The 12070-nt window shown below is 38.3% G+C and overlaps 1 protein-coding gene across 6 annotated transcripts in view; it reads left to right on the top strand.

The window, feature by feature from the left end:
• CEP192 (centrosomal protein 192) overlaps positions 1 to 12070 on the top strand; it is a 114542-nt gene that overhangs the window by 3242 nt on the left and 99230 nt on the right. For all 6 annotated transcript variants that reach the window (XM_046671159.1, XM_046671163.1, XM_046671162.1 and 3 more), the window contains exons 2-4: positions 4231 to 4398; positions 5105 to 5230; positions 9927 to 10102. In XM_046671159.1, coding sequence (XP_046527115.1) covers positions 4235 to 4398; positions 5105 to 5230; positions 9927 to 10102 — 466 coding nt within the window. In that variant the 5' untranslated portion in view covers positions 4231 to 4234. The remainder of the gene's footprint in view (positions 1 to 4230; positions 4399 to 5104; positions 5231 to 9926; positions 10103 to 12070) is intronic.

The following is a 12070-nucleotide window of genomic DNA, read 5'->3' on the forward strand; positions in this document are numbered from 1 at the left end:
CTCTTGTTCTTTGGTATTCCTCATTCCTATTCCTCATTCCTGAGTGATTCGGGACAACGACTGATCTAGCTACTTCCTGCTGAGTTGGGGCATAGATCTGGGTTAGAGGAATGAAACTGTTTAGCACTCATTTGGAAATATTCTCTTGTTCTTGGCTTCATGTTGACATTTTGTATTATTAGAATTTTGTACCTTGCTCAATAGTTTTGGAACAACATCTAAAGGCACATTTTATAATTAAGTATTGGACCAGAAGGATGAGAAGTATGGACTACCTGAATTTTAACAGTCCCTGAAAACTAGACCTAATCCTAGTGGGGTCTCCATCTGATCTCTAGGTGAGGGCAGACATCTGGTCTTAGTTCCTGGTAAGTCTTTTGTTTTACTGGATATGCATCAGAGACAGGAGCAGCATCCTATACTCTGATCTTTCACTTGTCATTGATGATGGCTATTAACATAGACTCTCTGCCTGGGGGTCATCACATTCCTAAGGAACTCAAGAGAACAAAGTTATCAACTTATAGCATCTGGGAGGGGCCATAAAATCTACAGAGCATGTCTGGGTTAATTAGAGGTCCTTCAAAGTTACAATATGGTTTCTTTTCTACAATATGGCTTGCATTTTGTCAACCTTGTGTTAAGCTAGTATCCAATTCCTCCTTTTGTTGTTCATCCTCAATCTTGAGGGCTATCCTGTTGATGAGAGGTGTAGGTTGTTCCATCTCATTGAACCAGTCTCTTAGTAAGACAGTGATGCAGGTGGGCTCCCAAAGTTAGGCATATATTGTGTAAACAAGTAACCAGGTATTTAATAAGTCTTTCTAGAGGGACAAAAAGAAAAACAAGATTCATGGTGGGAGCAAATTATAAACCAGCAAATTATAAACCTTTCTGAGCCCAGGCAGCAGCCAGTCAAAAAGATTTCTAGGTGTCAGAGTTGAAGTGTCTTTTGCAGTTTGAAATGTCTCTGATGACATCCTCTGGTGTTCAGGTATCTTATACAGCAACAGACACAAAATCTCTCAAGTTTATATCAAGTTGTCCAGCTTTAGTTTGCAAGGCTTTAGGAAAAAGGGCAGGTTCCATTCTCAATGATTCCAAGTGAAAATGATGGGAAAAAATTGAAAACATTAGTTTGGAGATTTGTAGCCAGATATTTCAAGAGAGTAGAAGAATTCAGGATCCAGTCCAGTTGACAGAGAAGAAAAACCTCAAAGACAATTATCAGAACTAGAACCTAATATCCATGAATGTGTACTATAGTTTTTATTGAAACGTAATTTTTCTCTCTAAAATCACCCTCATTTTTATAAAAGATAGCCAAATTAAGACTAACCTGTTTGCAAAATAAGTTTAATTTCAATAAACTTGGCCCAATTATTTACATAAGTACAGCAAGAATAGCCATTGATCATAGAGGTTCTTTTAAATCCGCGCTGCTGGAACTTTTTACAAGGAATCTTAGATTGAACTTTAAAGTCTTCTTGAGGCCAGGAAAGCCAAATCAAAGACTTGTCATCAGATTTCGGCTGCACTACCTACAGAGTTGGGTGGATTCTTCTCTTCTTGAGGTCTGCTAAGGACTGACTTTTACTCTGAATGAGACAGGAAACCAGTGGAGGGTTTTGAGCTTAGTGACAGTGGTTGACTTGTTTTACAGGGGTAACTTTAATGTGTGGAGAATGGGCTAGGAGAAGAGTGGAGGCATGGAGACAGTCAGCAGGCTGTTGCAGTGAGTAGCCAGGCAGGAGGTCGTGGTGGCTTGACCAGGGTGGTAGGAGTGGAAGAGTGAGAAATGGTAGGTTCTGGTTATGTTGTTACAGTATAGCCATTGGGATTTGCTTAGGAATTGCACGTAGAATGTGTGTGTGTGTGTGTGTGTGTGTGTGTGAGAGAGAGAGAGAGAGAGGGAGAGAGGAGTCAGTAATGATTAAAGTTTTTGGTCTCAGCAACTAGAGGATGGAGTTGTCATTTTCTCTGTGGGGAAGACCAGAGAACAGGCTTTTCTTGAGATGGTTGGAATGAGATGGAATCAAGATTCAGGTTTTAGATGCCTGTTACATATTTAAGTGAAAATACCAAATAGACAGTTGAACATCTGAGGTTCAGGGCAGAGGCCAATGCTGGAGATAGAAATTTCCTGTGGTATTTAAAGCTTTGAAACTGAGGGCAATCACCCAGAGAGGGTGGGTAGATGGAAGACATCCAGGACCAAGCCCTGGAGCCTTCACTGTGTGGAGGTCCAGGAGATAAGGAGGAACCAGCCAAAGAGAAGGAAAAGAAGCAGCTGGTGAAGTTGGAGAACCCAGACAGCTGTGTCTTGGAAACCAAGTGAAGAAAGTATTTCTATGAGGAAGGAGTGTGAATCCCATACTGTTAGGTTAAAGAAGATGAGGACTCAAAATTGACCATGGCATTTTGGGGTTGGGCAACAAGGAGATCAGTGGTGGTGTTGCCAAGGGTTTTGGTGGGGTGGTGTGATGAAGACCAGCTTGGAGTGGGTTCAGGAGATGACGAGATTGGAAGTAGTGGCCAGTAGTGATTTCTTTTTGGAGGAGTATGTGGTAAAGTGAGTGTAGATAGGTAGACGTGGTGGCAGCTGCAGGGGGATAATAGGGTGTGAGATAGAGGAAGGCTTTTTAAAAGGTGGGAGAACTAACAGCATGCTGGTGGGAATGACTGCACAGAGAGAAAGTTGATGATGTTTTAGAGGAGGGACAGTTGCTAGAGTGATTGTCATTGTGTTGATGAGAGGGGTTAGGATCAATTGCAAAGTGGAGAGGTGGGCTTCCTACAGGAGCATGGCTACTTCATAATCAAATAACCTTTTTAGATCTCTAGTGGTCTTAAAACTTTTTCTACTTTTATAGAGTAATTAAATTAGTCCATACTACCTAAAATCTTTACTTCAGTGCGTTTGTCATTGACTTTAGTACAGTCCTTCATTGTCATCCATGGTACCACGTGTGGTAGCTCTTTGAATAACCTTCTAGGCTTTAAGCCCTCTCCCTTCCTCTGCTACTAGGCTGATGGGATCAATGCTTTCCTGGGCTACAGAATACAGTCCGGGCTTCCTAATACACTATTAAAGGCTGTTAGGATCTGGGTCTATGGTTTCATTCACCATGTTGTTTTGTATGCCTGTTGCCAAAATACACTGGAGCACTTGCTTTTGCCACCACACACTTGGTACTTAGAGCAGATTTTGGAGTCAGACCTGGGTTCAAATCTTAATGATTGTACAACCTTAGGTAAATCTAGCTAATTTAGTCTCTGAGTTTGTTTCTTCATCTGTAAAATGGGGACAAATGAGTTACGGTAGTAGGTATGCAATAAATCTTAATTCTCCTCCCCCTTTGCTTATGTTTATTTGTTATCCTTTAAAGCTCCTTCATTTCATGCTTTGCCTATAAAAATTATGCTCATTCTTCAAGTTACAGGGCCAGTACTCTCATTTATTAAGACTTTCCTGATGTAATTTACTTATTTTCTTTACTGAATTCCACATAGCCCTTTCGTGATAAACACTCCGAAATGTTTTTGAGATTGAGTAACATCTCCTGAGTACTGTGGTCAGGGTCAGCTTGAACCAATGGCCAGTGTGGGCTGGAGGTTCTCTATCAGTAGTTCAGATTCTTTGCCAGTGTTTTCCAGACTTAGTCCTTTGTGTACCTCTTTTACCATTTTTGGCCTTGTCCCTGTGCCAAATATACTTAAAGTTTTTCTTTGAATGGACTCACTTTTTAAACCCTTTACTCGTCCTTAACAGTAGTCTCTGAAATCAGGGGCTAGATTTCGCTAGTTGTTTTTCCTATTCCATGTTAGAATGAGTACCCAACGGGTAAACTTTTAAGTACATCCTAAAATAATCTGTATAAACCATCAGTGTTGTGCCTTCTTTGCTTCTTTACTAGATAAGTTTGTAATTCATATCCCTTGCTATGGCAATCCAAGAGTAAATTAGGCTGTGTTGTATTTCATTATTATGTTAATTATAGGAAGATAGTTTGATGTTTATATTCTCACCTATAAAGTAGCAAAGTATTCTGAGAATTACTTTACCTCAGAATGCTTGCCAGTAGTATCCCCTCTTAGTGCTGTTCCCCTAAAATTATTTTTTTCTAAGATTTATCAGTTTTCTAAGATTTGTGAAACTTGTACTCTCTTAATCATTTGACAACATTTTATAGTAAGATTTGATTTATAAAAATACTTTTATTGTTGCAGTGAGATGGAAGATTTTCGAGGTATAACTGAAGAGTCATTTCCGAGCTTTCTCACCAATTCATTACTTGCTAATAGCGGGACTTTGGAAAATGTCACTCTTTCTTCAAATCTTGGCTTGCCTGTTGCTGTTTCCACACTTGCTAGAGATAAATGCAGCACTAATAACAGGTGAGAATTATTTGAACAAATCATATATTTTCTTTTAGGTCCATAAAGTCTGCAATATGCTGATACTTTTGTAAAATTTCTCAGGCAAGCTTGAGCTTTTGCTTTATCTAAGGGAGATGGCCATATACGTAAAATTTTTAGAAAAAATATTTAAAAACTTACTCTTTCCCTATTCCATTGCCTTATCAGTGGTGGGTAGGTGGGTGTGTGATTGAGCATCAGGGAGCGTTTGGTCTACTAAGTGTTTTTTCTGTCCATAGTGTTTTGGATTTGTATTAGGTCAGCCTTATTGGTGGCTGGCAATTTGAGTTGTGTCTCCAAATGTGGTGTGTACAGTTCACCCAGCCTGTGTGATGTGTAGTTTGCCCATGCTTAGATATCTCGCCACTTTTCTGTTCTCCTCCCAAGCTAATGTTTGATAAGGAACATCTTCTTTACTTTTGGAATGAAGGGGTTGGATTAACTCTGTAAAAACTCTTTTAGCTATTAGATTTCTGTGACTCGCTTGTTTAATACATGCACACCCCGTTGCTGATCCGTAGGTTTTCAGTCCTTTGCACGTAGGATCATGGTTTTGAACACTGGCGGCCCTATTTGTTTTTATCCCTGATGGTTGGTTTTACAATCATGCAGCGCTATGACATGGTGAATTTTAAATGTGCATAATTTAACTATTAACAACTAAAACAAAATTTTTTGTGTGTAGGTATTCTGATAACCAGGCATCTTATTTAGTAGAAGGGGGATTTTCTATTCCATCTGAGTCATCTCCCAGTAGCCAGTGTGAAGCTGAACCAAGAGAGAAGTTACAGCTTAGCTTCCAGGATGATGAGTAAGTTCCTACCTTTGTCTTGCTCTCACTGTGTTACAAGCAGGTCTCACTGTGTCTTATGAAAAATGAAAGTGTGATTGTGTCTTTGATGAATTCTAAGAATCTTTAAGAATTTTCTTTATATGATTTTAATCACAAACACTTTTAGTCTTTGAAAACACTTTTTCTGATTCTAAAAGTAATATATGCTCATTGAAAAAAGTAGAAAATACAGAGAATTATAAGGAATACAATAAAGGTCTATAATGCCACTAACTAGAGAATAGGTGTTGATTACATTTTTATTTATAATCTTCCAGACTCTTTTCTATGTGCATATATATAAAATTTTTTTTACAAAAATAGGATTAAACTGTACATACTGCTCATAACTTGTAAAAATTAATATATTGAGCTCACCTTTCAATTACAATTAAAAAAGATATGTGACATAATGTTATGGCTCTACCATATGAGGCATTTAGATTATTAGAATTTTGCTATTGTAAATTTAATGAACTTCTTTATTTATACATATATTTTGCATACCTACCAGATTATTTTATTAAGATAAATTCCTAGGATTCAAATTACTGAGTTACAAATATTTAATTTTGATGACCATTACAAATTACCACATTGCTCTTTAGAAGACTTGTGCCAGTTTACCCTTCCGCTAGAAGACGTACATGAGAATGCCTACTTCTCTGAGCCCTCCTCAACATTTGGTGGTATTATTTTTGATCTTTAATTTTAGAAGTAAAAAAACATTATACACACGTATAAATGCATAGAAGAAAGTCTGAAAGGCTATAAACCAAAATGTAAATTGTCTTTATCTCTTGATGGTGGTATTACAGATAGTCTTAAAGCTTTCTGTGTTTGAATTTGTAATTGACTATTTATGGGTTGAACATACTTAAATGTTTATTCGTTACTTATGTTTCTATTGTGAATTGTCTCTTGATAATATTTAGATGTAAGCACTTTCTATATCTTGAAGATGTTAACTCTTTGTATGTTCATTCGTTGAATGTGTATTTTTGACTGAGTGCCTACTATGTGCCAGGTACTTCTCCAAGTGCTTAGGAAATACCAGTGAACAAAACAGATATTAAACAAGAAGACATTAAAATAACCCAACTTTATAGTAGATTAGAAGGGAAAAGTGCTAGAAAAAAATAGAACATGATGAGGAGGATTATCAGGAAGGCAGAAGCTAGTCAGTGTGGGTCTTATTGAGGAGGTGTAAGATATGAGCAGAGACTTGAAGGAGGGAGTTAGCCATGCAGGCATCAGGAGGAAGAGGTTTCAGGTAGAGGGTGCAACCAGCATAAAGGCACTAAGGTAGGGGCATACCCAGTATATTCAAAGAGCAGGAAGGAGGCTGGAATGGGGTGAGCCAGGACTTTGACTTTGAGTGAAAGGGGAACCCATCAGAGGCTTCCATTTGAGTTGTGTTTTGAAAGGCTCACTCTGGCTGCTGTATGGAAAACAAACTGTTGGGAGCCAAGACTGAAAGCAGGAAGGCCTTTTTGGAGGTTGGATTATCAAAGTGGTGAGGTAGATGGAGAAGAGAAGATTGCCAAGGCCTGATCTTCAGGGTGCTTCAACATTAGGAAGTTGGGAGAGGAGGAATAGCCATAGAGACTAAGGAATAGTGATCAGAGGTAGGAAGAAAACAGAGTGTCTTGGAAGCTATGTGAAGAAAATACATAAAAGAAGAGAGTTACCCAATTGTGTCAAATAAAATGAGGACTAAGAAGTGACCCTTGGATTAGCAGAGGTTAGGTCATCGCTAACCCTGACAAGTGGTTTTGGTGGAAGTACGGGGAGGCACAGTTACACAGTAGAGTGAATTTAAGAGAGAATAGGAGGTTAGTATTGCAGACAGTGAGAGTAGATGACTCATGGAGTTTTGCTGCAAAAGAGTGCAGAAAAGTGGAGCTGTGATGGCTACTGGGTGTAGTGGGTCAAAAGAAGTTTTTCTTTTTTTTTGTAGTGGAAGAAGTTACTGCATGTTTGAATGGTAATAGCATGATCTCCTGGAAAGGGAAAATTTGATTATGTGGAAAGAGAAGGGAATTGCTGGAGCAAAGTCTTTGCGTAAATGAGAGAGGCTAGGATCTAACGTGCAGTGGAGAAAATGAGTTTAGAGGGGTAGGCCCATGGATAGTTCCTCTGTAGTAGGTGGGAGGGTGGACTATGTGGGTATGTGTGGTAAGAATCTGTGGGAGTTGTCTTTTCAGTGCTTCACGTTTCTCAGTGAAGTAGGAGGCTTGGCCATCAACTCAGTGAGGAGGAGTTGATTTGAAAGAGAGATATAAAATAATCATATGGGAGTGTGGGATGGTGAAAGGACAAGGGAAATAGTAGGATTGTCAGACAGCATTAGGGGCCCCACTCTAGGACCATGGTCATAAATTTAGTGTGAGGCTGCTCAGTGTGATGGTGATGTTCGGTTTAAACAGGCTTGTAGTTTGATGAAGGCAGTGAGGGATAAGGGAGTTGAGGGTGTTTGATGATTGGCCATGGGATTTAGGTTAAGGTAGAGGAGAGGATATCAAAAGGATGAGGGAGAGTGAACTGTGGCATATGAATGGATTGGAGGCTTAGAAGGGGTCAAAGGATTAGAGTTGTACTAAGGCAGATGACCCTTCTATTCAATCACTTGGCACTCATAATTTTGAGAGCTGTTTTTTCTGATCTTTTCATTTTCTTGTAATGGCCCTTTTTGTGGATGTAATAGCTACTTGAATGTTTCTGAGAGTTCTAATTGAGATTTTTCAAAGTTCTCTAAATTATTCCTTGTCTCTGGGGTTATTTGTTCAGTTTTTCATCTTTATTTTTATCTCTTGAGCTGCTCCTTCTCCTGTGTCTGATTTGTGACTGTCCTCTGGGTTGCTAGTGGAGGCATCCTCGGCTGTTGTGTGTCCAGGTCTCATTTCTTTTGGGTCCTGTGTGAGTGGGACAGTACTCTTGGGCAGCAGTACTTTAGGGCAAGCAGTCTGGGAGTCTTAAATTCATGCCAGGTGTTTAACGCTTTATTCTGGGCTGCTGTCATCACCATAGCTTCATTCTGCACAGAAGTTTCATGTGCCTTGTCTGGAGAAGAGCCTTCCTCCCAGGTGTTCAGTGTCACGTTGATACTGCTGTTTTGTTTGTGTGGGTTGGGGAGCAGGAGCAGAGTACTGCCTGGCATGGTCGTCTGATAGACTTCAGTCGACCCCTCCTTTCTGCTCTCCTCCTGGCTCCCTCCTGTCATCCTTCTGACTCTAGTCGGGAAACTTTCTGCGGTTCTTCTTGGCTGATTTGTTTTCTGGTTCTGGGTCCTTTTGTTTTTGTTCTGGACAACAGCTATTTTTTCTCCTGCATACCCCATCTGCTTTTCAGATTGTAGAATCTGAGGTAAGCTTGGGCTGGGAATGGTAGCTCTCATCCAGATTGCTTTACTTTTACAGGTTTCCTTACTGTCATTTTAATGGACTCCTGGAAGTCGCTCTTGCCGCTTTTACTTAAGGTTAGGACTTGATTTGAGAAATTCCTACGGGCAAATAAAAACAATGGAAAGCTATAGGTTTGAGGAAGTAAATTGTTTTGAGGAGTGGCAGTGGTTAATTTAGAGTGCCCTTAACTGTCTCTGTTACTCTGAAGTTCTAAAGGTCCGGCTACATGCTCTTCTCAGGAGAGGGCTTTAAGATTTGAAAATTAACCTAAATATCTGGACTTGCTTTTATTTATCTCATGTCACCATCTTGCCTCCCCCCACCTCTCTTTCTTTCTGTCTTTTCAACCATAGGACTTTGTATCCATTTGTAGTCTTTCCACCTACCCCATCCCTCCCTTTTACTCAGCTTCTATTTGGGGTGAAACTTTCCTAGACCTACCTATGAACACACGTTGGGATTAAGGTAATGGCTTTCTGTGTACTGTAGCGCCCCAATAAAGAGACAGCGAAACTGGGAAGTGAATTAAAGCTGGGGATTTGCCTCAGGCAGAAAGGGTTAAGATTTGGAACATATGGAAGGGCTATTTTCTTTTCATGCATCCTGGCCAGATCTAAGCCTGGCCCGAGGTATCAGTTTTTCAGATGATGAATTTGTTGTATTTAGAGGCTTTTTCCTAAAGTTGCATTCCTACCCCTCCTTATTGCTGGTGAAATGGCTGTGGGTGAGCTGTGATAGACCCAAGAGCTTTTGCAGTAGATTAGAAGGAAAATTGGCTTTAAGGAAAAACATTTTCATCCATATATAAAACAACAGAAGTAGAAAGATGGGGACAAGAACCAGTGACAGGAGCTAAAAGTACAACTTTTAAAGCATTTAGTTATTCAGAGAATTAGCTAACTATTTGGCAAATATACTGGTATCCTTTAAGTCTACCTTGATTTTAGAAAGCCGAGTTTTTCTCTAGCTGTGATAGGTTCAGAGATACTTAGGCGGGAAAGGAAAAACCTCATTTCTTGAGAGGCAGAGTAGCAATATGATATTTGATTTTGAAGACTACGTCACTGGACCCAAAATGATGCTGCAGTCCCCAGGACACTCAGAGCGTTACCAATTGTAGTTTCTGGCTAGACCCAGAAATGTTTCTTTTCACTGTATCTGTTTTTTTCTTTTTGAGAGATGAAATACATAATAGATAATAGATTAATAGATATTTTATAGATTACCGAAGGTAACTAACATTTTATCATTATTCTGCCCTAATAAAAAAGTTCTATGTCTAAGAAAAAGAACTATATGGAAAGTCAACATTTGTCAGATGCTGTCCTCAAAGAGTTAGTTTTTCAAAGAGATACAGCAAGAACAGAAGAGGAGCAAACTAAAACTGCAAAATCCTTTCAGAGCCAAGATCTTTTTGGTCGGATTTCACCACTGGAACAAATGCAAGGTACTGAACTATTAGAAATTAATTTCTTAATGTGTATATTTTAATTTCTTTTCTCATTTCTCTATCTTTGGACATGTATTTATCTTAAGCTATCATATGGTAAGCTGAAAATGCTTTTGTTTGGCATTTGCCTATTAATATCATGTTTATAATACTTTTATAGGAAAAAGTCTCTTAATCAATCTCTTAATTGACTTTACTGATTAAGTTGAAATCTCCTTTCCTTTGGAAACCATGCTGCCTGATCGCCACAGCACATTTTATATTCAAGACAAGGAGACTGTTTCTAATACACCTTTCATATTTCCCCCCACCAATTAATTTATCTTCTTCTCAACAGTCATTTTTGTTCCTAAACTTGTTTTTATATAAACTGGTGAATTAAAATTCTAAAAGAAATTGTTTCTAAGATAACCAAGTTGAATGCTTTGGAGTCATTTGAAAAATTGCCATCAAATTAGATCTGGGAAAGAAACTGTAAAAATGTGGGGAAAATTGTAAAATAAATAAATTAAATTTATAGGCTTTTGCTGTCAGATTGCTTTTAAGTACTCTGTTCTCTTCAAAGAAATCAAAACTAGAAATTGAAAACTATATTATAGACTTATGTAGCAAAGTAACTTCAAACTGTGGTTCAATACTCAAAAACCCTTGCTTGCGCCTAATTATAAGATTGGTGAATAAATATGCATTTACATGTTTAAGTTAAAAATTTCAAGAGATTTTTGTATTTCTTGAAGAAAATTGTCAAATATATATGAAAGTATAGAGAATGGCATTAACTCTTCACACTCACAGGCAAGAAAAGAAAAAAATGGGTAAACTAGACTTCATCAAAATTGAAAACTTTTGTGCTTCAAAAGACGTTATCAAGACGGTGAAAAGGCAACCCAAAGATAGGAGAACATATTTGCAAATCATATATATGATAAGGGACTAGCATCTAGAATAAAGAAAGTCTTAAAACTCAATAGAAAGACAAGCCAATACTGTAAATAGGCAAAGAATTTCAATAGACATTTCTCTAAAGAAGCTGTACAAATGGTCAATAAACATGTGAAAAGATGCTCAACATCTTTAGTTATCAGAGAAATGCAAATCAAAACCATGAGATACCACTTGGCACCTACTAGAGTGGCTATAATCAAAAAGATGGGAAAGAACACTTGTTGGTGAGGATATGGAGAAATTGAAACCCTCATCCATTGCTGGTGGGGATGTAAAATGGTACGGCTGCTGTGGAAAACAGTTTGACAGTTCTTCAAAACATTAGACATAGTGTTACTGACCCAGCAATTCCAGTCCTAGGTGTATACCCAAGAGAAATGAAAACATACGTCCACACAAAAACTTGTACATGAATGTTCATAGCAGCATTAGTCGCAGTAGGCAAAAAGTGGAAACAGCTCAGATCTCCATCAGCTGATGAATGGGTAAACAAAATGTAGTATGTCTATAGAATGGAGGAGTATTTAGCCATAAAAAGGAGTGAAGTATTCATATGTGCTATGATATGGATGAAGCTTGAAAACATGTGGAAGAAGACAGACACAAAAGGCAACATGCTGTATGATTCCATTTATCCATAGATAAATCTATAAATACAGAATAGGCAAATCCATAGCGACAAAGTGGATTAGTGGTTGCTAGGACTAGGGGAAGGGGAAAATGGGGAGTGATTGCTAATGGGCACAGTGTTTTTTTTCTGGAGTGATGAAAATGTTGTGGAATTAGAGAGTGATAATGGTTGTACAACCTTGTGAATATACTAAAAACCACTGAATTGTACTCTTTAAAAGGGTGATTTTAGGGTATGTAAATTTTATATTAGTTAAAAGAAAAACTCCCCGTATACCCATCCCTCAGTTTCAGTTAGTATAAGATCTGTCATACTTGCTTCATCTCTTCTGTTCTTTTGTTACTTTTTTTCTGATATTTTAAAATTCCAAAAGTCATTTTATTTCTACA

Source organism: Equus quagga, chromosome 9, assembly GCF_021613505.1.
Source record: "Equus quagga isolate Etosha38 chromosome 9, UCLA_HA_Equagga_1.0, whole genome shotgun sequence".
NCBI lineage: Eukaryota > Metazoa > Chordata > Mammalia > Perissodactyla > Equidae > Equus > Equus quagga.